Source organism: Dermacentor variabilis, chromosome 3 (genome assembly GCF_050947875.1).
Source record: "Dermacentor variabilis isolate Ectoservices chromosome 3, ASM5094787v1, whole genome shotgun sequence".
NCBI lineage: Eukaryota > Metazoa > Arthropoda > Arachnida > Ixodida > Ixodidae > Dermacentor > Dermacentor variabilis.
In genome coordinates, this window is record NC_134570.1 from 59,754,331 (window position 1) to 59,780,919 (window position 26,589).

At 45.9% G+C, this 26,589-nt stretch overlaps 2 protein-coding genes across 8 annotated transcripts in view; one reads left to right on the plus strand and one right to left on the minus strand.

Moving 5' to 3' along the window:
- Nucleotides 1-26,589, plus strand: part of Gug (arginine-glutamic acid dipeptide repeats grunge) — an 87,012-nt gene that overhangs the window by 51,111 nt on the left and 9,312 nt on the right. For 4 of the 7 annotated variants that reach the window (XM_075685288.1, XM_075685287.1, XM_075685289.1 and 1 more), the window contains 2 exons: nt 6,525-6,697; nt 25,421-25,497. In XM_075685288.1, the coding sequence (XP_075541403.1) occupies nt 6,525-6,697; nt 25,421-25,497 (250 nt within the window). Of the gene's footprint in view, nt 1-6,524; nt 6,698-16,776; nt 18,811-18,878; nt 22,776-25,420; nt 25,498-26,589 lie in introns of those variants that run through there. The other 3 variants (XM_075685291.1, XM_075685292.1, XM_075685293.1) reach the window with 3 other exon arrangements.
- The window catches only part of LOC142575719 (succinyl-CoA:acetate/propanoyl-CoA:succinate CoA transferase), a 28,302-nt gene continuing 25,682 nt past the window's right edge, over nt 23,970-26,589 (minus strand). Inside the window, exon 7 of the mRNA XM_075685299.1 lies at nt 23,970-25,156. Coding sequence (XP_075541414.1) covers nt 24,843-25,156 — 314 coding nt within the window. The 3' untranslated portion in view covers nt 23,970-24,842. The remainder of the gene's footprint in view (nt 25,157-26,589) is intronic.

Consider the following 26,589-nt stretch of genomic DNA (forward strand, 5'->3'; position numbering starts at 1 on the left):
GAAAATCGCAAAAAAGATCGATTTTTGGCAACGACGCGTTTCGGTATCTGCAATGCCTAATCTACATTGTATCAAAATGGTTTAACTGAAAACGCACTAAAAGTGCCCGAAAAAAATTAATTTATGAGTTCGTAGGGCGAGAAAACAGCTTTAAATCGCGTAAAATCACCGCAGTTCGCGGAGCCCTAACTCGTCTTTCCCGCCACCGAACGCCGCCATCTTGGTATCGTTCGAAAGCTCGAAGTTTCGCCATTCCCTTTCTGAATTCTTCAGTCGTCGCCATCTTGTAACAAACACACAAACACAAAAGAAGCGCGGGTCTGCTAGAGGCGGTCACACGGGCCCTGCGATGAAAGCGGGCCTCCGATTGGTTGCCGTACTGAAAGGCGTCTCGCCATTGGTTGTTGCTGCAGCAGCGGGCAAGCTGGCAATCACAGCGGACCGCAGTTGTCTGCTTTGAAAACCACGCCGGCGTGTTTCTTCGTTTGACACTCGCAGAATTCGGATTTATGGAAGCTCCCAGGTCAGTGATGGATCGTCGCTCGTTCGAAAAGAACATTTAAATGAAGCATGCCTTCGGAAAACGGAAGCGCAAGCCTCCTACGGCGAGAAAAAGACGGCGGCCAGCGGGAGAAGCGCAGAACCCGACTGAACACGCGGATAACGTGCCGCGTTATCTTGCACCGTGCGATTCCAGCAGCGAAGCCGACAATCGCCCTGTGACATCGACACTGATAACCAAGCCACCGGAAGACGTGCCAACGGAGACTCTCGCACCTGTGCGTACGGCCGCGCGAGTCAGCAACCGAGATCGCGTTGTTGGAGGCGACGCGGGTCGAAGGTCTCCATCGCCGACAGAGACGGTGTGCGTTTCCGATGCATCGTGCGACAGGGACACGCAGCCTGCGAGTGAGCCCCAACCGTCGACGAGCTACATACTGTATGGTGACTCAAGGCTCACCAGACGAATCGTCGCACGATTCAGACGCGCCTCGAGCCGCGTTTTGTGCCAGCGGTGACTGCAGAAGCGCAGGCATGCAGCGTTCGCGACTCCCTTCGCGCAGTGTCCGCGACTGAGCGGAAGCAGCAATGCCAAGAACAAATTTCGGCCCCTTGTGACTGTGAGTTCATTATTGTGCCTGTTTCCGCGATGAACTCTTTGATCGCTAAAACTCTGTGCCCAAGATGCCAACAGCGTTCTGTGGGTGTACACTGCGATACCAGGCTCGGTCTGGCAGTGAAAATGGTGGTAATGCACTACTCCAGACGGCACAAGAAAAGGATAAAGAACGCCTGAAGAAGGCATCCAAAGCCCACCAAACAACGAGGCAAAGGTGTAAGAAGATGCCTCACAGCAATGATTCAAAATATTACGGCCCTGGTGCTTTTGAATAAATTTGCAGTGCTGTTAAAACTTTGCAGCCAGTTTTCTCAATTGCATTTTTTTTGTCAATCACCTCGCTCGTGGAAAGCGTAGCACAACAATGGCTGGACAGATTTTGGCCCAGTTTGTTTTGCTGTGATCCACAAGCTGTGCTGTACTTAAAGACAGTCTTGAAATGTTTCTTTATCTTTCCATTATTTAATTATTTCACAATTACTACATGGCTCCATGCAGTGAAGCACAGTCATGTGCATGTTATGTTGAGCAAAAAATTATTAGCGCTTTAAAAAAAAAATCGAACAGTGTCTTGATGTAGATTAGACATCTGTGCAAACATACAAAGTATTCCCTGCTCCCTATCATGTTTCGTTACTGTGCCAGGCTTTCCACAAGCAAGGAACTTACAAATTCTTATAAAACAAAAACTAATTAAGATATCCTAATGAAATTTTAGATTTGTCTTTTTATTACAATGTGCAGTGTGTGTGCCAAATTTCAGCCCTTTCTGTCAAGAAACAATAAAGTTAATTCTGATCCCCTCCTCCCCCCTTAAAAGGAAAGTTATCATGTGCGCTGAGACAGATGGAAATCGGGCTGCATCACGGGCATTCGGAGTTTCCAAAACTTGCGTGCTGGACTGGCGTAAACAGAAGAATATTTTTGCCAGCAAAGCAACAAGAAATGTGTGTTTTTTTTTTGTTTTTTTTTTCGGCGAAGCAGGGTCGCTTCGCCGAAATAGAACTGCTTGCAGAATACGTGTAAGAGCAGCGAGCGGCACAGTGCCCTGTGACGAGCAATCTGCTCAAAGTACAAGCGATGCAGTTAGCCCTCCAGGAAGGGCTAATGCGGAGTGACTTCTAAGCGAATAGGTGCTGGCTGTCAAATTTTGTGAAAAGAAAAGGCTTTTCTCTTCGACGGCGGACAGGGATGTGCCAAAAATTGCCAGAAGAATATGAAGAGAAATTGCACAGTTTTCGACGGTATGTTTTGAAGTTGCGCTGTAGAAACGTCTACCACTTTGGACAGATTGGAAACGCCGATTAAATGCCGCTCTACTTTGACATGCCTGCCACCACAACTGTTGAAAAGAAGGGGGCAAAGCAAGTGCGCGTTTTGTCGTCCAGCCACGAAAAGACTAGTCACCACAATGGTTTGTTGCACTGCGGATGGGCACAAGCTGCCCCCGTATCTTACCTTCAGATGGAAGATGCTCCCACAAGGAATTGTGTTTCTGAGTGGTGTGATTGTGCGCACAAATGAAAAAGCTTGGATGACTACGGACTTGATCGCTGACTGGATTGATAACGTTTGACGGAAGAGGCCCGGCGGCAGTTTCGGTCTGCGTGGGATGCTTGTGCTCAACGCGTTCGGGTGCCACCTTGACCAGCGTATCAAGGACAAGCTGGCTGCAAGCAACAACGACCTTGTCATGATACTCGGCGGCATGACATCGCAGCTCCAGCCACTCAATGTTTGTTTGAACAAGCTAGTGAAAGATCGAATTTGGGCGCTCTACACCGAATGGCTTGTCAGTGGCTGCCACGAATTCATTCCCGCCAATAAAATGAAGCGCGCCTCGCTGCAGGACTTTGCTGGGTGGGTGAAACATGCATGGTGCACGATCCCGTCTGCCATGGTTAACAAAGCCTTTAAAAAGTGCGGGATTTCGAATGCCATGGACGGCACCAAGGATGAAATGCTTTGTTCTGTTGATAGGGATAAGGAGTTGTCTGATAGCGTTGACGAGTGATATCTATTGCCCTAGGTGATTCGTACCGGTGCAGTGAAAATCTTGGAGGCAAGGTACGCCGCTTCCATTTGTGTTCTTATTCATCGCAACTTTAGTGTATTGGGAATAAATCTGTTTTTTCCACATGAGAAAAAGTAGTATTTTTATATGAAAGCACGAGATGCGCAGTATTGTACTCTTTTCTTTTTTCTTTTGGCAGAAAAAGGGTGCGCTTTACAATCGAGGTTCTAATTTTTAAAATTTTTTGGTGACAGAAAACGGGTGCGCGTTACAATCGAGGGCGCATTAGAATCTAGTAAATACGGTATGTCGAAGATTAGCCTTAAAAGGTTTGTTGACTGAAACGTCGGAGAAGTTGTAGCACTGGCATTGTGCCGCCTGAAATCACAACCAAGTCACAATTGCTCTTCTGAAGCTTGGTTTTTACCTCCAGCGTAAGATGGCTGCAAAACGCGTCCAACAGAAGCATCGGCCACGTGCGTGCCTGCAGGTCCGCCAAGCAATACTCTGCTGCCACACGAGAATAGAGTCTGACATCAGCTCGGCTGTCATCCATCCTTTTTCCTGGACTCTCATGAGGACATCTTTAGGAAAACATTGCTTGGAATATTTTTCCTATTTAGGATGATGTATAGCGGACGCTTTCAGCTGTTATGCACAGCATCACTGTGACACGCTGCTTCATGTACCCCGTTGTCTTTACCCTCACTTCTCCCGCTCCTACTTCACTACAGATAGAAAGGTTACGTTTGCAGGAATGTTGTGTATAGCCTTTTTATTCAAAGTGTGTATTTTGACATTTTTGTATGTTCTGTTGTTGCAGAGCAGCATCAATATTTTTATGGAGTTTTCTCGTTTTCGTAACAAAGGTTGTTATTAAATAATTATTTTCAAAGAATTGTTAATAAATGTACACTTGAAGATACTATTGGAAAGCACATTCCTTCTACAAATTGATGCCATACATTCTAATACAGTTTACGACTGATAATTCGGACTCCACGGGGAACGTAAATAAGTCTAAGCTATCGGATGGGCGAAAAAAAGAATATGTCCAAAATAGAGCATTTTATTTACAATTTAAGGCCCCTTGCAAGGAATAAGTGGTCGATTCGTTACTGCATGCAATTCCACTTCTGGCAACCAAGTACTCCTGTATTTCTGCGAGTTTTGTGCTGTCACTGTATGCCGATGCAAGGACTGCAAAGGCTCGAGTCCACATGTGAAGGCTCTAGAACACACGGTGCATCATCATCCGAGTTTGAGTCATTGTTTGACGGTACGAGAACTTGCTCAATTATTTTGTCATTGTTCAGTTCAGCACACAACACCGCGCTGTCGACGTCTGCAAAGTCTTCATATGTAACAGCGGCAGAAATCGGTACACTGCAGCTTAGAAGGCTGCAGTGTACTGCGGTGCATTTGAGCACATTGTGGTAGGTGGCATGGTCAGGCTCTTCAGTTGCGGAGTCATTCGAACTGTGAGGGCACTGCTGGTATCATTTGACCTGGCCTGTCAATAAGTTCACGAGAAAGACTTCTTGGAGCCAGCAGAGCACTGTCTGGAACACAACTAAACAAAAAAGCACAGAATAGCGCAGTGGTTTCCAAAAGGCAAACTCAACAGAACGGCAAGAGCAGGCCATTTGCGGGGTTGCCGAAATCGGATGTGGTGATCGCGATGTTGATGTGACCTATAATTCAGGCAAAGCCTCCAAGACCGGCATTTGCAATTAAATCTCTTAAGGCGTAGCGCTGCGATCAAGGCAAGGGCTCAGGGATTGCCATCATATGTGTAATCTCTGAGGCCATATTTGATGCCTCACGTCTGAGGCCATACTTGATGTCTTGTCGAGGTTGCCAGAGGAGATAATATCGGAAGAGTCGGCGTACGCTACAGCCACGGACAGAGTCCGGATAATCGAATGTAGAGCTTGCAGCTGTCTGAAATATCAGTCATCTGTACACATTAAATGGGGCTATTGGCGGTGCTGCGAAGCTGTCTGAATTACCGAGCATGTCCGTATTATCGGAGAGAAGACAATGAGAATTGCTCGCTTCTTCGTTATGCGATAGCACCGACCTGTTTCAGCCTACCGCTACAACCTAGAATTAGTGCTGCTAGGCTAACACCCCCGTTGTATTTGGTGAAGCTGCTGGGTTTCTCTTCGACATCCTGGAATTCTGCATTCGGCGACCGTATCCAGCATTTGCTGTAGCAGTAAAAAAATCATTTACTAGACTACCCAAAAACTTCCTATTTTCCTGCGGACAGGAAAGTGCTAACTGTGATTGTTGATTTAATGTCTGAACCTTGCTGCATATAGCACATGCCCAAAAGGTCAAGGAAAATGCCCTACTAACTTTTTTATGTAGTGTAATTGAATAGATAGATTTACAAAGAAATTGCCACCTCAATGCAGCAATCTACTTGTGACCAATGCGCTTACATGAAAACGGTATTGTGAGCTACTACCTAGTTTCAGTGGATTGCAGCTCTAGAAAGCGATATTGGGAGTAGCCTAGCCAGAAATTCGATCATAGCACAATGTTTACTAGGAAAGAGACAGGGTGTATGGGCTTTTTTTTTTTTTTTTTTTGTATAAATAGGAATACATGAGCACCCAACCTACACGCAGTCAACCGGGGAGCACCTTGACCATTTTTAAAACCTCGCAACGTATATGCACTTCTCTTATCAGACCACTGGGGCAGCAGAAGAGGCACAAACACATTTTCTTACATGTCACTGTTTACGTGCTGTCTGACAAAGCGGTAATCTGTAAACAAAGCTTTAAATGATGAACTTTATAGGTATACGGTGGAGCTTAACTCTCTGCGATAGGGCAGGAGCTCAGTGTTACCCATAAGAATATCGTAAGAAGCCGGCATAAGACTGCATTATTTCTTTCCTATTCCTTTCATAGAAACGCAGATGTAGATGCTTGTGGGCATGTGTACTTAAGTCGTGAAAAGTTTCAAGAACAAAACGGTGCCTTATTCTCACTCCATCTTTTTGTTTCATACTCCCACAGTGCTATCGCATCAAACAGGTGGCGTGCGCCCAAATGAGCTTGCTCGCTCGACGTATCTCTTTCCCCATAGTGCATCGTGTGTCCGTGGGGCACAGTGGGATTGCTTGAAAAAGGTCTATGGCTCGACTTGCATACCCACATTGCGTCATCTGGAAACACTTTGCGCAACCCCTAATGAGGCTGGATTACCAGCTACCCGCAAAACACTCCACGTACCATTCATGCCCACAGTTTGTCGAATCTGCACAAGGTTTTTTATTTTTTATTTTTTAATTGCCTTATTTAGCACTTTACTTTTGTTGTGCCTTCCCCAACTCTGTCCAACTCCCTGTTGTGGTCCACCCTTCCTGTGCAGATCAATGCAGCCCAAGTGGCGGCCGCCCAGCAGCAGCAAGAGCAGCTGCAGAGGCAGTTCCTGCTCGAGCGCGAGCGACTGGCCCACCTGAGTGCCCTGGGGGCAGCTCACGCGGCCTCGGCCCACCAGGCCTCAGCCGCGCAGCTGCTGCCCCAGCATGAGGAGTTCCTACGGTAAGCAGCTCCACTACCACTCTCAAATTATCGTGGAATTTGCACCTGGACATCCTCGCTGCTCGATTCTGGCGAGGCCAGTTCTTGTACAAAAATGACTAAAGCACTGCAGACTCGCGGATGACTTTTTGTGGCAATGAAAGAAAAGCTACAGGGACAGAGCGCCCGCACGCGTTACCTCTTTTACCTGAATCTAATATGCTCTGTTTTTCCTAGGATATGGGTCCGAAAATTGCCTGCACGTTACAGTTGGATACGAAACTAAAACTGTGTTTGCTGCGTCGGCAACAGCCTACCAGTAGGCTGTGGCCATCACAAAGATGTCGACAGAGCACATTTTTGTGAATGGGCTGTGGCCACGTCTCGTGCTTGACTACAATCTAGCCACAGTGATGGACCTAGTGCGTGCTGTATGCTCGGTCAATAACTTTCGAAGATACTATCACTTATGCGAGGTTTCACTCGACTCGGCACCAGGTGTGCGGCTTATAGCGCCACGACCTTTTTTTTTGGGGCTGTGCCAAATTTGCTTCCTGCACACAGTACCAGGAATGTTGTTAGTCACATACTTCAACAAGTGCAGTGCAGTCTCGTGAAAGTGATAGCAGCATCAGTAAAAGCAATTGCTCAAGAATACTACCGCTGTTTGCATGGTATGGTGGCCAATGGCGCACAAATGGCAGTGGCGACATGCCGCTTTCATTACGAAGGCTCCCTTAAAAATAAGTTTCCCTTCTGTTTCCCTTTTTTTGTGTGTGTGTGTGTGTTTGTGTGTGACCGCAAATGGGTGGGCGACATGCTATATTATTCTTTTATAAATCGCCAACATGTTACATTCAGGTGCACTTTTAATTTCGTATCTATAGCCCGCAAAAGCTGGCTGCACGTAAGAATTGGGCAAATACGGTACTGTGTCAAGGGGTCTGGTTTCTCAGAGCTGATATAGGATCAGCATAGATTGATTGTTTCAAAGGTTTCACATTTTCAGTAAAATTCAAATGTACCATGTTCGTACAAAAAAAGTAACAGTATTTTCTTCCCCCGAAATTTCTGGCTCCAGAATAATCCTTGCGCTGTATATTGGAGTTCGTGGCACAAATGTGCTGTTTTTTTTATGCGAAATCGTCAAATGGGCTCTTTGAATGAAAAGGCTGGCATCCCACATCTGCAGCAGCATAGCAGCATAAATTCCCATGTGCTGCGACGCCACGTCACAAGTGCACTTCGAGTAAGCAGAGCAGGCGAAAGGGAACACCTGCCACTGCATTAGTATGCCATGTGTTGCGTTGAGAGAAGAGGCCATCACCACGACATCACGTCACCCTTGCTCTCACTTTCGGGAGCCTGTTATCCAGGCGTTCCTTGTCTGCACAAGCTCTCGCCTGCATTCTAAATGAGCCACGGGAAGGCCAAGTCAAACCACACCAACTGTCTCATTGTGCTCGCTTGCTTGCGGGGTGTTCCTAACTTGAACCGCTCAGTGGTGTTCAGTTGGATGTTAGTGCTTTCACATTCACAACTAGTAATAAGTGCTTAGGTGTCCTCAGATTTCTTTTTCCCCCTTTATAAAGGTAATACTAAGCTGATGTGGACTGTTTAAGGGAGGAGGAGGGGATGTGAAAGAACTTTTTTGTTTCTTGACAGAAAGGGCTGAAATTTGGCACACACACTGCACATTGCAATAAGGAGACAAATCTAAAATTTCATTAGGATTTCTTAATTAGTTTGTGTTTTATAAGAATTTATAAGTTCCTTGCTTGTCGAAAGCCTGGCACAGTAACGAAGCACGATAGGGAGCTGGGAATACTTTGAATGTTTGCCCAAATGTCTAATCTACATCAAGACAGTGTTCGATTTTTTTTTAGTGCGCTAATAATTTTTTGCTCAACATAACATGTTCATGACTGTGCTTCACTGCATGGAGCCATGTAGTTATCGTGAAATAATTAAATAACGGAAAAATAAACATTTCAAGACTGTCTTTACGTACAGCACGGCTTGCTGATCGGAGTAAAACAAACTGGACCAAAATCGGTCCAGTCATAGTTGTGCTACGCTTTCCACAAGCGAGGTGATTAACAAAAAAAAAAGCAATTGAGAAAACTGGCTGCAAAGTTTTAAAAGCACTGCAAATTTATTTAGGGCTGTAATAGTTTGAATCATTGCTGTCAGGCATCTTCTTACACCTTTGTTTGAGCCTTAATAAGCGCTGTTACTGCGTTACCGCTTCACAAACAAATACCAAAAAACTTATTTCATTGTCTACATGCGCAGAATCTCGACACAATGATTGGCCGGGCATATTTCTGTCGAGTTCTAGGCACGAGAAACATGATAGCACCATCGCCCACCTGAGCCTTTGCGTGTGCTTAAAAGATTGGCAAGCATGCACTTTGAAAGGACTGTAGCTTGTTCGCTACAATGATTGCGCTGTAGCTTGTTCGCTACAAATGATCGCTTCAGAGAAGCGATCATTTGTGCCCTCTGTCAGCCTTTGTGCGTCATAGCCGATATGCGCCGCAAATTCACATGTTAAGGACGGCGCAGATTATTTAGGCTACTGAGGGCTTGCCGGAGGTTAGGATGTTGGCATTCGATCGTAAATGTCTTATTTACAACCATTTGCAACCGCATCTTGCGACACTCACTTGACAAATGTTGCGTACCTCATTGTAGTGCATGCGATACATTTGGAGTCATGGCACGGTGTTAGGGCTCGCTCGTGTACTTTAAAAAAAAGGTCAATATCAAAGCAGGAAGAAAAAGCTGCCGTCACTGACTTTGTATAACCATCCGTATAGAAATTCTATGCTGTACACGAAGTTACTCGGAGCGAAAAAGCCAATGCGAACGCCTAAAGCGCACTGCCTCGCTATGCGTGCATTCACTCTGCGGAAGGTCATCTGCTACGGTTGTGGAGGGCGCTTGAAAGCGATGAATAACGAGGAGGAGTAAAGGCGGAGGAGGAGAGAATCGCTACTTTACGAAGCTTAAGGAGCTTTAGACGATCGCGGCTCAATCTCGCCCGTGCGAAAGGGACGAAGGCAAAGAGAAAGCATGCTGTCTTCTCTCGCACACGAGGCACCCAACGTTGCGAGGCGCCAGGAGGAGAGGAGGCTTCTCTCTGCCCGCAACTGCGCATGTGGCGGCTCGTGGCTTTGTGCGGGCTGTGTTCTCCGTGCTCACTTTGCGTTGAAGCGATAGACAGCACAAATGTCACTTCACTCACTGCTGTTGCCACATTTTCCCATGCCAGCGTTTTGACAGCGGGCATCCGTTGTCGGGTGTGATGTGTTAATTTTGCTATGCATACTGACACCATGCTTAGAATTTTAGTTAACAAGTGAATGTTTACAAGTTGATACAGCCGATAAGAGTACTATACTTCATACGGCTATCTGCTAATTTGCCATCGCAATCGATCCTCCACCTTTTCGGCTAAACTGCATCATTTTTTTTTTCTTTTTCTCTTGTCACATCTTGGAGGCTATGCTCCTTATCTACGAGGGGTTCTGCCGAGAAGCGTCTATCACATGGCGGCCGTGACGTTTATCGGCACTCGCAGAACCAAAAAGCATAGCTTTTGAGATTCGTGGCTATTACTAAAAGGAAAGCATCGCTGGGATATGTGTTTGGACGCCACCTTTGCGTACAGTGGAACTCGGCAGCGTGCAGCCGATGCATCTACGAAAGTACAACGGAGACCAAAACATCGCATCAGGTTGTGATGTGTTTCGAGAGCGCATTTTAGAGAACAGCTTTTGTTCCTGTAGTGAGCGTTGGCGTGCATCACATGTGGCCAGTCACGCTATGGCACTTGCGCTGCGCCAGCCGAAATGCCATCCCCTCCAGACTTCGAAGCACACGCAGAACGATCCCCAACTTGTGCGCCACTTTGAATGGCTGCCCGCCACCGTCGGTGAAGCGGCGTGAACACATTTTTTTCCCCGCGCCATGCACTGTGGGTTGGTGCAGTCGGCGCAACGAACGCGCAGATAAAGCAAGCAAGAGCCATCTCAATGTCAGGCACGCCGTGCTGCATTGGCCACGTCCGGTTACGTTGGCTGTGCCAATGCTTCAAACTAATGCGCCTAATTGAGCTATTTTTTTCTCTGGCTTTCATTAGTTCGAATTTTGTATAATTCGAATTTTCATAGCCTCCCCACGGTATTCGAATTAATGAGCTTTTACTGTGTGTGTGTGTGTGTGTGTGTGTGTGTGTGCGCGCGTGCGTGCGTGCGTGCGTGCGTGCGTGCGTGTGTGTGTGTGTGTGTGTGTGTGTGTGTGTGTGTGTGTGTGTGTGTGTATACATATACACACACACACTGGGACTCCGGTTATACATCCCCCGGTTTTACGACGGATTAGCGCAGTTCCGGCGAAGTCCCCATAGAAGCAATGCATTATTATAAACCCCAGTTATCTGACGCAATTTTACGCCTGACCCACGTTATATGATGACCCTCGCGAAGTGCGGGACGTCGCCCGGGATGCTCGCTGTGCTGAAATAGCACCTTTTCTTCTCCACGATCACGTTCTCACTCTCTTCTCGGTGGCGTCGCCTCTCGTTGCATTGCGGAAGCGTTTCTCTCTCTCTCTCCCCCCCCCCCCCCCCCCCCCCCCCCGCTCGCAGCCACCCGCGACGCCCGCTGTGCTGAAAAAGCTCCTTCTCTTCTCCACAATCACTTTCTCCCTCTCTTCTTGGCGGTGTCGCCTCTCGTCGGGTTGGGGAAGCGTTTCTCTCCTTCCAGTTTCCCAGCAGCAGATCGCTGACAAGGTAGTGTGGAGAGGCCTAGGTTTACCGTACGTGTTCGTTGTCGTAATCCTAGCGACCAGCGTTCAGTGGAGGTTTTCATTTGTGTGGAGCAACGCGACGCACGATGTCCCGAAAACGGACAGTTCTGTCGTTCTGCGATAAGCTGAATATTATCGAGGAAGCGGAAAAGCGGCAGTTCATGGAACGCAGTGTCGCGAAGCACAATTGCTAACTCGTTCAAGCACTGTGGCTTTAATCGAGAGACTGCCTCCTCTGCTGGGAACTCAACAACCTCGATGCCGCTCGAGGCCGATGCAGGCTTCGCCAACAACGATTTCGAGGGTTTAAACCTCACCATGACCTTTGCCGAGTACGTGGAGGCCAACGACAACGTTGCGATCTGCGGCAAGGTGTCGCTGGATTACGCCATCGAGGAGGCTTTGCCTAGTGCCAACACTGCTGTGACATTGTACTAGGAGGACGCCGCCGCCACAGATGCCGTGCCTGTGCCTACCACGTTTGCCGAGGGGCTATGGCACATAGATGGCATCCGGAACTTCATCTGTTCTCGCGACGCCGCTGAGGACCTCCTTTTGGACGTTGCCCAACTCGAGCGAAATCTCTTGGTTCACGAATCAAACAAGGTCCAAAAAAAACTTGGCAACTTTTTTAAAAGTTCACGCTAGCTGGCGGGAATCGTGGCAGTAGACCGTGAAGTGCAGTAAAGGTTCGTTTGAATAAAGTATGATTGGTACCTGTAGCATTAATTCTTATCGCACTTACTTTTTGGTAATTTGGGTTTCCAAGCCCTGCAGAGTGTGTTAGTACATAGTTTACATCGAAGTTTCTCGTAAATCTGTTGCGCGAAATGAGTAGTATTTTTATAGGCATAATTTATGTTCGGATTTTACGACGCTTTTTCGCGGTCCCGAGAAAGTCGTGTAATCGGGGTTCCACACTATACGTGTATATATTGCGAGGGATTGAAACTTCCTTCCTCGCATTATATTGTTGGTCACATTGTGTAAGTGCAAAATATGGTAACATAAAGTGGTGTATTTTATGTCTTTAATATAAATGCTGTGTGTGGTTTCTGTTCCCCTGCCTAAACACAAATGAGACTGGGACTATATATAGGAGTACTGTCACATGTGCACCATGCCTCATGAGCTCTCCCTTCATTGCCACAGAAAGTTGTCTGCTACTGTTGTGTCTAACAGAGTTGCAAGCGCAGCAATCTGGCGATCCCCATATTTGATGGGACTTGCCCAAACATCACCCCTCTGGCTTGAAACAACTTGTTAATTTCACAGATTGACTTTTTCCAACAAAATTTTCTGTTATATATTTTTTTTACAGCTACAAATGTGCTTATTTTTGGTGCTTTTATGTTCTAATGCTTCCTTTCAATATGTAACAGTCGCAGCTTTTACTGTTATAAAAAAATTGTAGCTTTATCACTGGTGCCTTGAATGTAGATGTAGAGAAGTAATGATTACGCAGAGTTTTTGAGTTTTCGTATGTGAAACTTCAAGGAACATGAAAGAAAGTAATAATTACCTACCATATTTACTCACATAATGATCGCACCCCGAATTTTGTCATCAAAATTGGATTTTTTTTTCTTTCCCGTGTAATGATCGCACCCCGAACTTGCCGCAGCGATATGTCGTGTGCCAAGTCTAGCTAATAAAGATCACGCTTACCATCTGTAGAATCCTACGCCAACGACTCTTCCAAGACAAACCAAGCGGTCTGCACGCACCAAACATTCTTAAGCAGATGCCCCATTTCATTCCTTTCATCACTTTCCGCACTTCGATGAAAAAAAACAACACAACCACACTTGCCTTTATTATGTGTAGGCTTTATAATGGTTGTGGTCAACAACAGCATAAAAGGCACCTTTTGATTCTTCTCATCTGCACTCGTGGACACGCAACAAACTGCGAGCGGCAACGATAGCAGTCATGTTTACACTGATACGTTAGAAGTGTACCCTATTCATACAATGACGCTTGCAACACAGCTAAAATATTTGCCCACCCTTAGAGGAAACGTCCCGTATTAGGATAGTAATGAAGACAAATGCCGCAGTTTCCGCAGCATGCCCGCCATGTGTTTCTATGTCACTGGCAGGTAAGCGCGCCCATCTGTTTCTGTCCCCTCAAAGTGGACATGGCTACGTTATTGCCGCAAACTTGCCGATATTAACGATATTATTCATTACTGATACGGAAGAAACAGTTTCAATGCACGTAATGCACCCATGAGAAGAAAAAAAAATCTCGTTTGGCGCGATCGGCTTGCTCTGCCGGCCGGCATTTTTGTTTTGGTGTCCCGCATATGCAGCAGCAGCCGCCTATTTATTGACCTGTTGTCATCCCACAGCAAACGCAAAATGAATTTTTTTTTTTTTTGGGAAGTTTAACCAGCGTAATGATCGCAACGCTGAATTAGCATCATTCTTTTTTGACAAAAAAAGTGTGATCATTATGCGAGTAAATACAGTATTTTTAGTATAAATCATCATCAGCCTATTCACTGCAGGATGAAGGCCTCTCCCTGATTTTGAAATTTTAAATGTACAAAATATGTGCCTGGCTCCTGTTCCCAGTTTACTAAAGTCAGACCATGTGAAAAAACATTATGTCGTAGATTTATTGGCATTGATACTAGCCATAGTGATGCCCTTGCTATGCGTGGAAAAAAATATGAAATTGGGTAAGTTCCTATTTGTCAGGGAGCACTTGCTTTCACTCTTTACAGCGGGCACCTGGTTCGCTTTTTACTGCATTCTTTAGGCTCGGGAAGCAATGGTCAGCGCAGGGAGCTTCCGGAAGCCTCCTCATACTTGATTAATGCGTTCGATCAGCTTTCCTGTGCAAGAAAGCTTGACTGGTGCATGTTCAACTGGCGCGGTAGCCTCCACGTGCTTTGTTGAGTTGCTGTACAGTACTGTACAGTAGTGTGCACAGCAATGTGGAGTGTTGCACAATATTGTACAGTAATGAATAAGGGCATTTGCACAGGCAGTGTTCAGAATGTAAGAGCTAGTCAAGCTTTGGCCAAAGGTAGGTCTGAAATTGACTGCGTGCTCTTGTGTGCGTGAAAAATCCACACGATGGGGAGGATTGCTCATAATAATATGTACATACACTGTCAAAACGATGATGGATAAAAGTAACCCACAGGGGGAACAATAGAATGGCACCCTACATTAGCTGAATACTATTATAAAAATAGCACGCACTCATGAGCATCTACCGTTGTTTGTAGAGACATAGTTAAAACAGCCTAAACGTCGGATCGGAAAATTGGACAGCTCGACAGAAGCTTTCGTGTCTTCACTGCTACTGTCACTTGGAAAATTAGATTGCCGAGTCAACCAAAGCTCAAGTTTTGTGACGTTTTGTTGGAGTTCTAGGAGCACTGGAGGTTAGCTTCAAAGATACCTCCAGTTGAAGTTTTATTTCTCCGTACTTGCCAATCTGCCGAAAATTGTGAAATTTAAACAGTTCAGTTTAGTGATAGTGAAAGTTCAGTTGTCATTTCATGCAGTGCACAACATCACTATCAGAAAAATTCCAATAGAAATGTCCGACAAGGTTCAGAAGAACTGTCGATCAGATTGACAGATTTCTCTGGGCCCAGCAATGAGCATTAATGATGCAACAGTTTGCAATGATTATGCATCTTTGTAGATACTCATTGCTGTCATGCATCCTGAAAAGTGTAAGCATGATAATTAAAGCCACAGGGCGATATGGAGCCAGAAGTACAAAGATTATACAAATCTGTGTGCAAGCCATCTCTTCCATGGCAGTGTAATGATCACAGCACCAGGTTTTTCTCTAGTAATTTTAATAGGAAACCCTTTATGGAGCCAATACCAGAGCGCTATTGTTATTTCTTGTCATAGATGTGCAACTGTGATGAGCTGGGGTCCGTATTTTGTAACAGTACATTTTCTTTTTGCAGTCTTGAGAGTCGAATATTCGACTCTTATAAGAATTGAATACAGTAGAACCTCGTTCATACGTTCTTGAATAAGTCTGAAAAAAAAAAAGCTTGCTAATAGAGAAAATGTACGATCCAGAGTAAGTAAATACTGCGAGACTTGACTGTAGTTGACATCTACGTAATGCAAAGGGTTGCATGAATCGTTGCGGCACCAGGCGCGAGACGAGATGCCACCCCGCGTCGAGCTGGTCGCGTAGGTGATAGGATACCAAAATGAAATCAAGCTGGTGGGGCGACGCTGCTGGAGCGAAACGTCATGCTCATAGTGCGTTGCCTGCAGCAGGGAACAATGGCACGTTAGGTTTAACAGCGAGTAAGAGCCTGTAGTGCACTTCCAACAGCACTATGCCCCATGCACTGTGAAACATGTAGGTGAAGATGCTTATCGCAACAGGTTTGGCGGTGACAGCTGTGAATATCCTGCCAGGGGATTTGCCAGTACAAGCAACTGAGTGCGTGCCGCCATTTTCATGTGAGACGGGTGGGCGATTATTGCCGGGAAGCTGGTGCAACGGGCAGCTGCTGTTCTACACGGGATCTAGCAGCAGGGAAGCATATCATACAATCACAATCTTCAGCAGGGGATCACGGCGGTGCTGTACGCGTCCGTAACAAACGGTAACAGGGAAATGGTTTGAAGGTCTGTGTTTTTGTATAATTGTTCCTTACATGGAAACAATGTTCGTTTTTGTGGAAAAGCAAGAAAAATTAGACCATCTGCTTTCCTATTTCCTTTGCTAAGATAGGCTAAGAGCCAGCTGTTTACTTGTTTCGCTTAAGCTTGGCACAGAATGCTATGGACCATGCAATACATGTTTGCGTGTGCTCAAAGGCACGACTTAAGCCCTTTAAAGAGTGAACCCGAGTACGGCCTCTGCCCGGGCCCGCTGAAAAATGCTTCAGACGGCCCAGGCTTTCGGGCGGGCCCAGGCTCGTGCAATGCTTTAGCACAGCAACAAATTTAGCAAGCAAAGGTTGCAGTTTCTTGTTTCGTAAATTTTATTGACATCATAATCGCACTACAATTCCTTTTAAGATTTTCTGTCCCCCCCCCCTTTTCTTTGTTTTCTCAGTTTAGCATTACTTGCTTAGCAAAGGTAGTGCCTAATGTTTTCTTTGTGTTTTTGAATATGATACTTCAGGTAACAACATAGCATGTAGTAGTTCCTCCAGCCTAGCACCACTTTTTTAGTAAAGTTAAGCCGTAATGGTCCAAGCATTGCTCCCACTATTTTAGCAGCGAATCTGTTTCTTCAGCCAGATCTCTGTACAACTTCTCGCACCCCCTTGGTTTTTTCAGGGCTCGTTCCACCGGGGCCCCTCCTGTTACTCACTCACTTACGTCCTTTGGGAGGAGCACTTTTTTCTGACAGTGAAACTGCCTTCAGAATTTCTGACGGGGTGGCTGAGCTTCTGCAAGTAGCCCATAGCTTTGTGGGGACAAACACCTGTGCGCTGGATGCTGTGATACCATGCGCTAGCTTCGCCTCGGATGTGTCCAGACAGTTGCGTGAGAATTCAGACTAAGGTAAATGGAAGTGCAAGTCAGCTTCAACCAGCAGCTCTCCAACTGTACCCATAGCTGCATTTGCAAACATTTTCCTGCACAGACCAGCACACGTGGACATCTTACGATAGGTCATGTGCAACACTCGTTGCCCAGCTTCTTGAGATGTTATACCTCATTGGTCATCAGTCGGCACCTGGCACATTGCATGCACTGGAGCACTGGCCAGGCAGCTGGGTGTTACCTCTAGCTTTGGGTCATCCACTCTGTTCACATGTAGCGTCTCAATCACTGCTCATAATTTGAAGGCTAAGAATGTTTGTTTGATAGTATAACTTAATGTCTTAACTCCCCAGATGGCTTTGAACTGTGGTGGTAGCATATCAAAATAGTGCCAACTGTAAGTATGATGATGTAGCTTATGGGTGAGTCTGGTTCATTGGAGTAGTGGATGGCCAAGTTTGTTACACACATTGTTTCCTCGTTCTTTTTTTTTTCTTTTTGTTTTTAGTGTTTTGTTTGGTGGGGGCTAGTTGTGGTGATACATGCTTGCATTTAGAATGATTGTATGTCATCAAACAGCAAGGAAACAACAGAGCCATGCAAAATGTTCACTTTGGAAGCCTGAATGCACCGTTGCTTGGGTGCCTTCTCTGGTTACTTAGCTGTACTTTCCAGGTCTTAAGAGAAACCCCAAATCACATTCAGTTGATAATCTTCCAGAACTCAATTTTTGTGAATTTTGTTCCAAGAGGTTGAGCATGATAAAAGAAAATGAAAGAGTTTTTATAATATTGTGCCTGAACCACATCACCTACACAGTCAGAGTTTTTATAATATTGTGCCTGAACCACATCACCTACACAGTGTGACATCATGGATTTCAAGGCATTTTGCTGCAAGAAATTGCTCGCAAGAAAATAAAATGAAGGTCAAAGTTATTACTCTAATGTCGCGCCTGAATCACATCGCCCGCACGTCGGTGTGACATCACGGATTTGAAAGTATTTTGCAGCAAGAGGTTGACCATGGCAAAAAAAAAAAATTGTCAAAGTTTTTCCTTTAATGTTGTACCTGAACCACATCGCCCGCACACCAGTGTGGTGTCACGGATTTCAAAGATCACTGGACACGTCATGTTGCGGACATGCTTGGGAAGTTTATTATCCTGATACAGTATGGCACGTTTCCACAAAATAACCATCATGTAAATTCGTGTATGTGGACAAATGAAGGAGAACTTGACGGAATGTAGCCGATACCCTGCAGGTACTTGTGGTGCATTTCACAATGCAACCAGGATGCCGCAAGATAGAGCAGAAACTTTAAATATGACACTAAATGGCGTTAGCTTGCTGGAGAGGAAAATGTGCATTAATCTAGACAATTTTGTATGGGTATATGTGATACGGTGAACTAATACGATGTGCTTTTACCACATCCATGTAAACGCAGCTAGTGCAGTCTTTCTTTGCCGACAGAAAGTCAGCTAGGCCTGAGCAGGTGCCATCGAAGTCTGCGATGTCATGCCGAGCTGATGCACAAACTTCCACACGGCATGGTCAGCCATCTTTCGTTCTTTGCATCTTTTCTAGCTTAGCAAGCCTCTTCTCACAATGAGAGTGTTCTTATCAGCGGGAGGAAGGGGCAGAAGGAGGGGTGAATATTGCAGAAGGGTGGCATACTGACTTTTTTTTCTGTCCTGTTAAAGGTCAGTGGCACAACCTCGTCGCCCTTCCTTCTTTTCATGTGTGTATTCCTTCTCATGTCAGCTTGACGATGTTGCATGAAGGACGTAGCATAGTAGCATAGTGGGGACGGGGAGGGGAAGGGGGGACGTAATCTTGCCGCGACATTGGTGTGCCAGTGATTTGTCGTCTCCTGGGGGTTGTCAGGTGGCGCCCCACAGTCCCAAGGCAAGACTTGTCCAGTGACTGTAGTGCCACGGCTCGTCGCTGCAGCCAACAGCAGCAGCGGGAGCGGGAGCTGAAGCTCAGGACACTGGAGGAGGCTGCCCGCGGTGGCCGGCCGCCCATCAACTGAGGAGGCGGGGCAGACGCCGTCAACAGCGCGGCCGCCACTGCCGACGCAATGGTTCCTGCGAACTTTCTCCTTCTGGTGGCGGTGTTCTCACCTGGCTCGACCCGCCATCACTGCCGCCACCGCAGCAGCTGCAGAGGCCGGCACAGGAAATGCAATCACCGTGACGACCGTCACCTGGCCACTGTTCCACCCCATAACTTCTCGCTCTCCACAGAATACAAGGCTTTTATGACCTAAGCTTAAGAGAGAAATGCACAAGGTGTGGCCTCGTTCAAGTTGGTCTTGTATTTTGGTAAACCAGTCCATATTAACATGACGTAGGGTGGAGAAAGTCATCAAAGAAGTTATGGGCTCCCAGCTTAAATTTATGGACACCCGCCACGGTCGCTTAGTGGCTATGGTGTTGGGCTGCTAAGCACGAGGTCGCAGGATCACATCCCAGCTACGGCGGCCACATTTCCATAGGGGCAAAATGTGAAAACACTCGTGTACTTAGATTTAGGCGCACATTAAAGAACCCCAGGTGGTCCAAATTTCCGGAGTCTCCCACTACGGCGTACCTCATAATCAGATCATGGTTTTGGCATGTAAAACCCCATAATTTAATTTTTGTTAAAGTTATGGATAATCAAGCACACTTAATGCAATGGGGTACACCTGGATAATATCCCTAGTTACTCAGGCACATTTTCCTGGGTGATGTGTTTACCGCAACAGGAGTTTCACCTAACAAGGGAAGTCACTCAGAGTACTTGGTACAGGCAACTGAATTGCTTTTAACGATTGCAGTGCTGTTAGACCTTCACCCATCGTGGTAGCTCAGTGGCTAGCTGCTGCGGGCCTAGCTGCACCAGTGTGTGCTTGGACAGCCAGGGAGTACTAGAGTATTAAAGAGGAGCATAGTAGTTTAAATCGAAAATGCTACAAAACGACCTTTACACACAAATGTTGTGAAGGAAACGGGACTTTCAGGCCCCCAAACAATTCAGCGACCTCGAGATAGGGAATGAAAACGCCCAGCTCACACCGCATGCATAACCATCGACTCAAGCTTCTCTGCTGTTGCAGTTCACTATGTAGTGGTATTTATTTTTTTCCATTGGAATAATGATTTGATTGGGTTTAACATGACAAGGGATGTGCCGTACCAGAGATATTACAAAAGGGGTTTTGCTTTATACATAGCACTAGTCTGCACCTTTCCTTGTGCTCTCCAAGTCAATATGCACTGGTTTACCACGGTTGAGAAGTATGGGACAAGGTGTAAAGGGGGCACATCTTAGAACCTCCTCGACGGTGACACAGTGTGTGTTTGCAAACTGCAGCTGCTGCTGCTACAACGATCTTCAACCCCCCCCCCCCCTTCCCTTTGCGATGGCATTTTTCAATCTTCCGCACCCCACCCCTCAAGAGGACAAAATGAGGTTGTGTCATCCCAGCCTGCAGCGTGTCTTTGAATCTGATCACTCTGGCAAGGACTTGTGTTTCTTTGTGACAGAGGCAAGTTGAGTCATTCCTCGAAACCCAAAAGGATAAAAAGGTGGTGTGTTTATTTCTTGTTTATTCTCATAAAGTTATTTTCTACATGTATGTACACAAACAGAGATGTGTTATATATATTATATATATGTGCGTGTGTGTGCACGCACACGCTTTTCATTGACAATTGTTTTCCTGTTCCGAAAAAAAAAAAAAAGATATACCTTTGGCTCTCTTTCATGTGTAGGTACTGAACTTGTCCTGTAAAGTGTTTATTCTGCCCTTTTGCAAGCATTACTTTTTAATATTTTTAAGTACGTAAGTATCAAGTTTGTTTTTATGTGAAAACGGCAGTCGGCACAGCACCTCATTTTGCAGAGGTTGTTTGTATTTCTTTTTTTTTTTTTTTGTGGACACTTTGCATGTAGAGGTTTTTTACTAGTCAAGAAAGAGAACCTGCCTTTCCTTTCTCGTAAGGCTACAAGTTGCTCTGGCCCCACATTGCGGCATTTTATTATTCCTCCTGTAAACTTGTTGTGCCGCCAGTTGTTGCGAACAGTTTTATTATTCACCTCGCCCAGTGTTAGTTAGGACCACAGATGTTTTTTAAGTTTTCACATCATGCAATGGCTCCCCTCCCCAACCTCGTGTTCCTTCTCCTGTTAATGTGGTAGCCTTCGCTCCGTACTGAATGAGCTGGTGAAAAGTGCTCGCAAGTGAGCAGTGTGGTATAATAGGTCATTTAAAATAAGGTTGTTTTTTTTCCCTTGGCTTGTATGTGAGTGCCTGTTCAGATGTGCTTATTTTGTATTTGTGCAAAAGCAATTCTTCTGGTGCCATGTATGTGTGTGTGTGAGTGTTCTTGCAAGATTTTGGAGGAAGCCCGACTAGTGGCTGGCTGATTTTAAAATGTAATTTTTTAAAGGTTTGTAAAATACGGTTGGTTGAATGTGGCAAGTCAGTTTGGCGGAAGACCTTAAGGTGCAGAAGGGTTCTTGAAAGGGCGAAATTTTCATCCACCTGACTATTGCATGATGCTATAAAGGAAGCCCGTATGAGTTCCTTAGAAAGAAAGCTTCACCCTAGTCCACGAATTGAACCCGGGACCAACGCCTTTTCATGGCATTTACCATCTACAACCGGGAGGCTAGCAGTTGCAAAGTGAGGCCGAATTGATTGACGATTCGAAACATAGGGACATTGGATATGGCAAATCAGCAAAGGTGGAGAAAGGTTCACAAAGCGTAAAAATTTTCATTCATCCGGCTGTAGCACTTCACTATGAAGGAAACCCTTATTGATTTTGCAGTGAAAGTTCCCTGGACCAGTAATGAATCATTGTTCAGCCATGAAGCTTTCCTTCCGAGAAAGCTGTATGCATTTCTTTTGTAGCTTCGTGCTGCAGTCGGGTGGATGACAATTTTCTTTCACGGTCATTTGAGCCTGTGTTTGTAATTTTGGGCGGTACGCCTGGCTTGGCAGTACACCTGGCTTTGAGGCGATCAGCGCAGTTAGCGTGTGGATGTTGTTCAATGTGTCCGAAGTGGCAGACAGCACACAACACACGCTGGAATCTATCCACAGACAAGGAAAAATGTGCGCCATTTTCAATTTGGTGGCATGGGGGTGTTGATGGCAACTGACCTTTTAAAAGGGCCTTATTGTGCTGGTATTGTGTTAAACATAACATTTTTAGCATGGTAGTATTTTTATGTTTAAAAGAAAAGGGATAAATTTCCACATTTTATTACTTTTTTTTTCACAAGAGTTTCGTGGGCCAGCCACGCGTTGTTCATGTAACATAGTTATGAGGTAGTGCTCCCTGTACATACTAGCCTTGCAAGAGGAAAGAAAGGAAAGGAAATGCAACTTTTCACTGTACCAGTGGGTGGTCTGTCAAGTCGTTTGTTTTGTCTCTTCTTTTCTTTATATATATATATATATATATATATATATATATATATAAAAATTGCTAGATGGATATTTCTCTGGCATCTGCAACACGTGCATGCTTTTGTTGTCATGTAGTGCGCGCCAACCTGTGTCGCGCATATCACTAGGAATGCAATTGTATGCAACTGTGGGTGTTCCCCCCAACGAATGCACTTTTAAAAAAACACACAACTCCTTCGCAAAACTTTTTAAACAAAAGTTAGTGCAAAGACAGGCTACCCCATCACCAACTACTACTACCGCTACTACAACTACTACAAGAACAATGCAAAAAAAAAAAGTCAACCGCCACAGTACAAGAGCAAAAAAAAAAAAGGCTTTCCTCATTGCAGACCTCCCGAGCTTTGGAAGTGGGAGAGCCGGGAAGCGAACACACAAAGATACGAACTGCATCTGTACAGACTGTCCCATCCCTCACAATTCATTTTTTTGTTGTCGCCCGTCGCCTTACTTGAAGAGGCAACAAGCGGGCAGTTTCGAAAAGAAAATGTGGCAAGGTCGGTCACCGACCGGCACGTGCAATGCCACGGAACTTCAGCAAAACGTTTTTTTGTGTAAATAAATTATAAACGTGCTCATTCAGACATGCGCACCTTCCCCGAAATATGTTGCTTTCCTCCGAGAATTCTCCCTTTGGAGTTGAGAGGGTTGCTTTTCCCTTTTTTTTTTGTTTCCAAGCATCTTTTCCAAGTTGCCCAGCTGCCTCCGTAGTGCCTGCAAATGCTTTCATTGTTTGTGTATTTATTGCCAATCGATGTAAATAACTGTGGCCGTGTCCCCTGCCTTTCTTCCTCCGCGAGCGTTGTAAGTGGGGCTGCCAAAATCTCAACTCAGTCGCACCAAATAAGACTCTTCTAGTACAAGCTGGGCACAGTTCTCCTCACCCCCGCGATTCTCTTGCATATTCCTTGTGGGGTGCGCTGGCAAGGGCTTGACTGTTTCCATGTCGCTCTGTCAATGGCGGCTTCCAGCCCGGTGGGACGGGCCAGCCGTTAAAAAAAAATAGTTGTATTCCTGCACTTTCTTTTTTTCCTTGTTCGTGCATTGTCTATACAGGTGCCTTCTAAAACAAATGCAGCATTGCTTTTCCTTTTCTACATCTTATTTACACCTCAACGAGCACTGAGATGCAGCTCCTTGTAGGTTGCCTTTCCTCGGCATTGAAAATGACCTTGCCCAAGGGTTTCCCCCCACCCATTACTTTTGCAAGTGCCTCCTGGGCCACAGGACTAAAGAAAAAGATGCAGCCAGCAAGGAGGAAGTCTCTTCTCGTATCATACTTAAATGTTGTCCCGTCCCACCTCGCAAATTTCTGTCCCGAGGCCATCCCAGCCAGTGTTGTCCCAGCCTTGCTGCTCCCTATGGTGTACATTTTGTGAAGTGCGCGAGGCGACTGTAATTTTATATCTACTTGGGCACCTGGAAGAGTTTGTGTAAAACTTGTGTATCGCAGACAATAAATATTCATTACTTCTTCCCCTAAAAGACAAAGTGAGACCAGTGACTCAATCTGCTGGAAAATATTGCTGTTTATTTGACTCGTTCACAGTATATGCATCTTTTTCCAAAGTTATTGTACAATTGTACAGAGTGAGGAGAAGCAACAACTCTGCTTCTGAACTAAAAAGTAAGCATTATGCTTCAAGTTCGAAAGTTGTGCACATAAATGTTTATATTGAGAGAACTGCACCGGACATGTAATGGCTGTAGGACTTGAAAGGAGCATGAGCTATATATAAGGATGTCTGGGGCGGGGGGGGGGGTGCTGTGCTTCAATATTTTACGTATCGCGAGCCTCTATGGGCACAGCTTGATGGAGACAGTTCATGCAGCTTGGAAGACTGGTCAAATGCAGTGTTACAAAAAAATAAAAGATGCAGTAAACTTCTTCAGCTTGCTAACAACGGCAATATACAATGACTCAACAGTTTCTATGGCCAATGTAAAATGGCTCGAGGCGATAAAATACTTGTCATTAGGACCTCTAGCCAAGCTGTGAAACAACTCCATCCAGCTCGATTTCACCTTTTTTTAAATTGAAAATGGCAGTGCTGACGTAACCTGACTGACTGGTGAAGCCAACTGCCCTTAACTGCACTCGCTTTCTGCAGTGCACAGCCTGCACCTGGGTTCAGTGAAAGTGGCCTCAACGGAAAACGTGTTGAGAACTAGTCGTGAACCATAGCCCCATTGAACGAGTGCTGGTCATTTTTTTATGCAAAGAACGTTGTCGAGTTCAATATGTGCCAAAGAAATGCTATACACAAAGTTCCTTTAGATCTATCCCGCGAATGCTGCCTGCGGTGGGACATAAACTGAAATCACCGAGCATGTAAAGTAGAAACGGTGAAGTACGAATGCCTCTACAGAACAAGGCAAGTTCTTTAGGGGGAGGGCATGCACTTGAGCCTCTCAAAGGCTTCCTTTTCCAGCGTTTCCCTGTGGTCGGGGTGAGCTATGTTGATGAGTGCATGCGCGCGCTGGCGGATGCTCTTGCCAAAGAGCGAGGCAATTCCGTGCTCTGTAACTATATAGTGGGCGTGGGCACGAGTCGTCACAACGCCGGCACCCTGCTTGATGTAGGTGCAGATCTTGCTCACGCCCTTGGCGGACACGGAAGGCATGGCCAGAATGGGCTTGCCCTTTCCGTCTTGGCCAATAGCTGCTCCTCGCAGGAAGTCTAGCTGCCCACCGAAACCTGCAAAATGTGGTGAAGTAGCAGTGAGTTTCGCGGAGACGAGTGGACGGCAGTACGGCACTGCAGCGGCACCCGTGTTAATGTGCTTGCTGTTCATGCCTACACACCGCAGCGCCAGCGGTGCCAAAAGTGCTTTGAAAGAACAGATTCCGCTCATTGCCTCGCTTGGCCTCACTGCCTGGTCATTGAGCAGACTAAGATTGTTGTGCGCAACTCGTAGCTTGCTATTAGCAGAAGCCAACAGTGACAGGCAGTCTCGTGCAGGTTGTCACCAAGGTCGGGCAGTGGGAGGAGTTCGTTCCTTCAAATCACTTTCGGGATCGCCAGTGTTGCGCAAGCAGGTAATCATGCGGCATTTATCGTATTTTGCATGCAACAACTAAAGGGGAAAATATTTACGCAGGACGTAGCGCTCCAAAAATGATTGAATGGGATGTTATGGGGCACAACAGCTTTTTCATCGGAGTCGCGCCCTTAATATGAATAGTATTGGAAAGTTTTTCAATTGATCTCAAATTATCAAAGCAATTAGTACACAAATGTTATGCTAGTGCTACAGAACTCGTAACCAACTTGTTTCATTACTTTGTATTGCATCTGTTATATTTTTTTTAACTTTGGTAGACATTACCTGGGACACTACGTCTGCCACCACACACACAGATTGCACTCGTTGAACCTACTAATACAGTTAAAAAAGATTTGCCATCGCCTGCTTCGCAGAAGTGCTCCATGAAAAAAGGCACATTTCGGTACAGTAGACTTCCATTAAATTCGACTGGATTCGGTCCTGGCTGGCACCCATGCACCTTTACGAGCAGTAAATATTATTTCGAGCTTTGCCGCATAATTTGATCTTGACTCTTCAACACACATGCGCCTTATTCTAATGCATGCCTTTTATTCCCCTCCCCCCCCAGAGAAAACTGGGCCACAAATTGCCTGTGCAGTGCTCAAATATACATAACACAACCTGCCTTTGCAGTGTTCATGTTTTACCGCATAACAAAAATGTACTGTGGTGAAGTTGAATTTAGCAAACTGGCTGCTGTTGTGCAACATGTTAATTTTTTTTAACGCAATAGCGTTAAGGAGCTCGTGTCGCAGAAAAGTCGGCGTCCGCGGCGTTGGCCGTGAGCGATAAATCACGGCAGGCACTTCATAAATAAAAAGCAACTTCCAAGATGGGCTGGGTGGGAATCGAACCAGGGTCTCCGGAGTGTGAGACGGAGACGTTGCCACTGAGCCACGAGTTCGATGCTTCAAAGCGGTACAAAAGCGCCTCTAGTGAACGCGGTGTTGCCTTAGAAACGAGCTGTTTCTAAGGCTCAGGCGTGCGTCACTTGCTCAGGCGCACATTTCGTTGTCGCGCCGAACGCTGCGTTGCTCGACGCTCACCGCGTCCGATGCGGGGCGCGTAGTCGCTGCGCCGT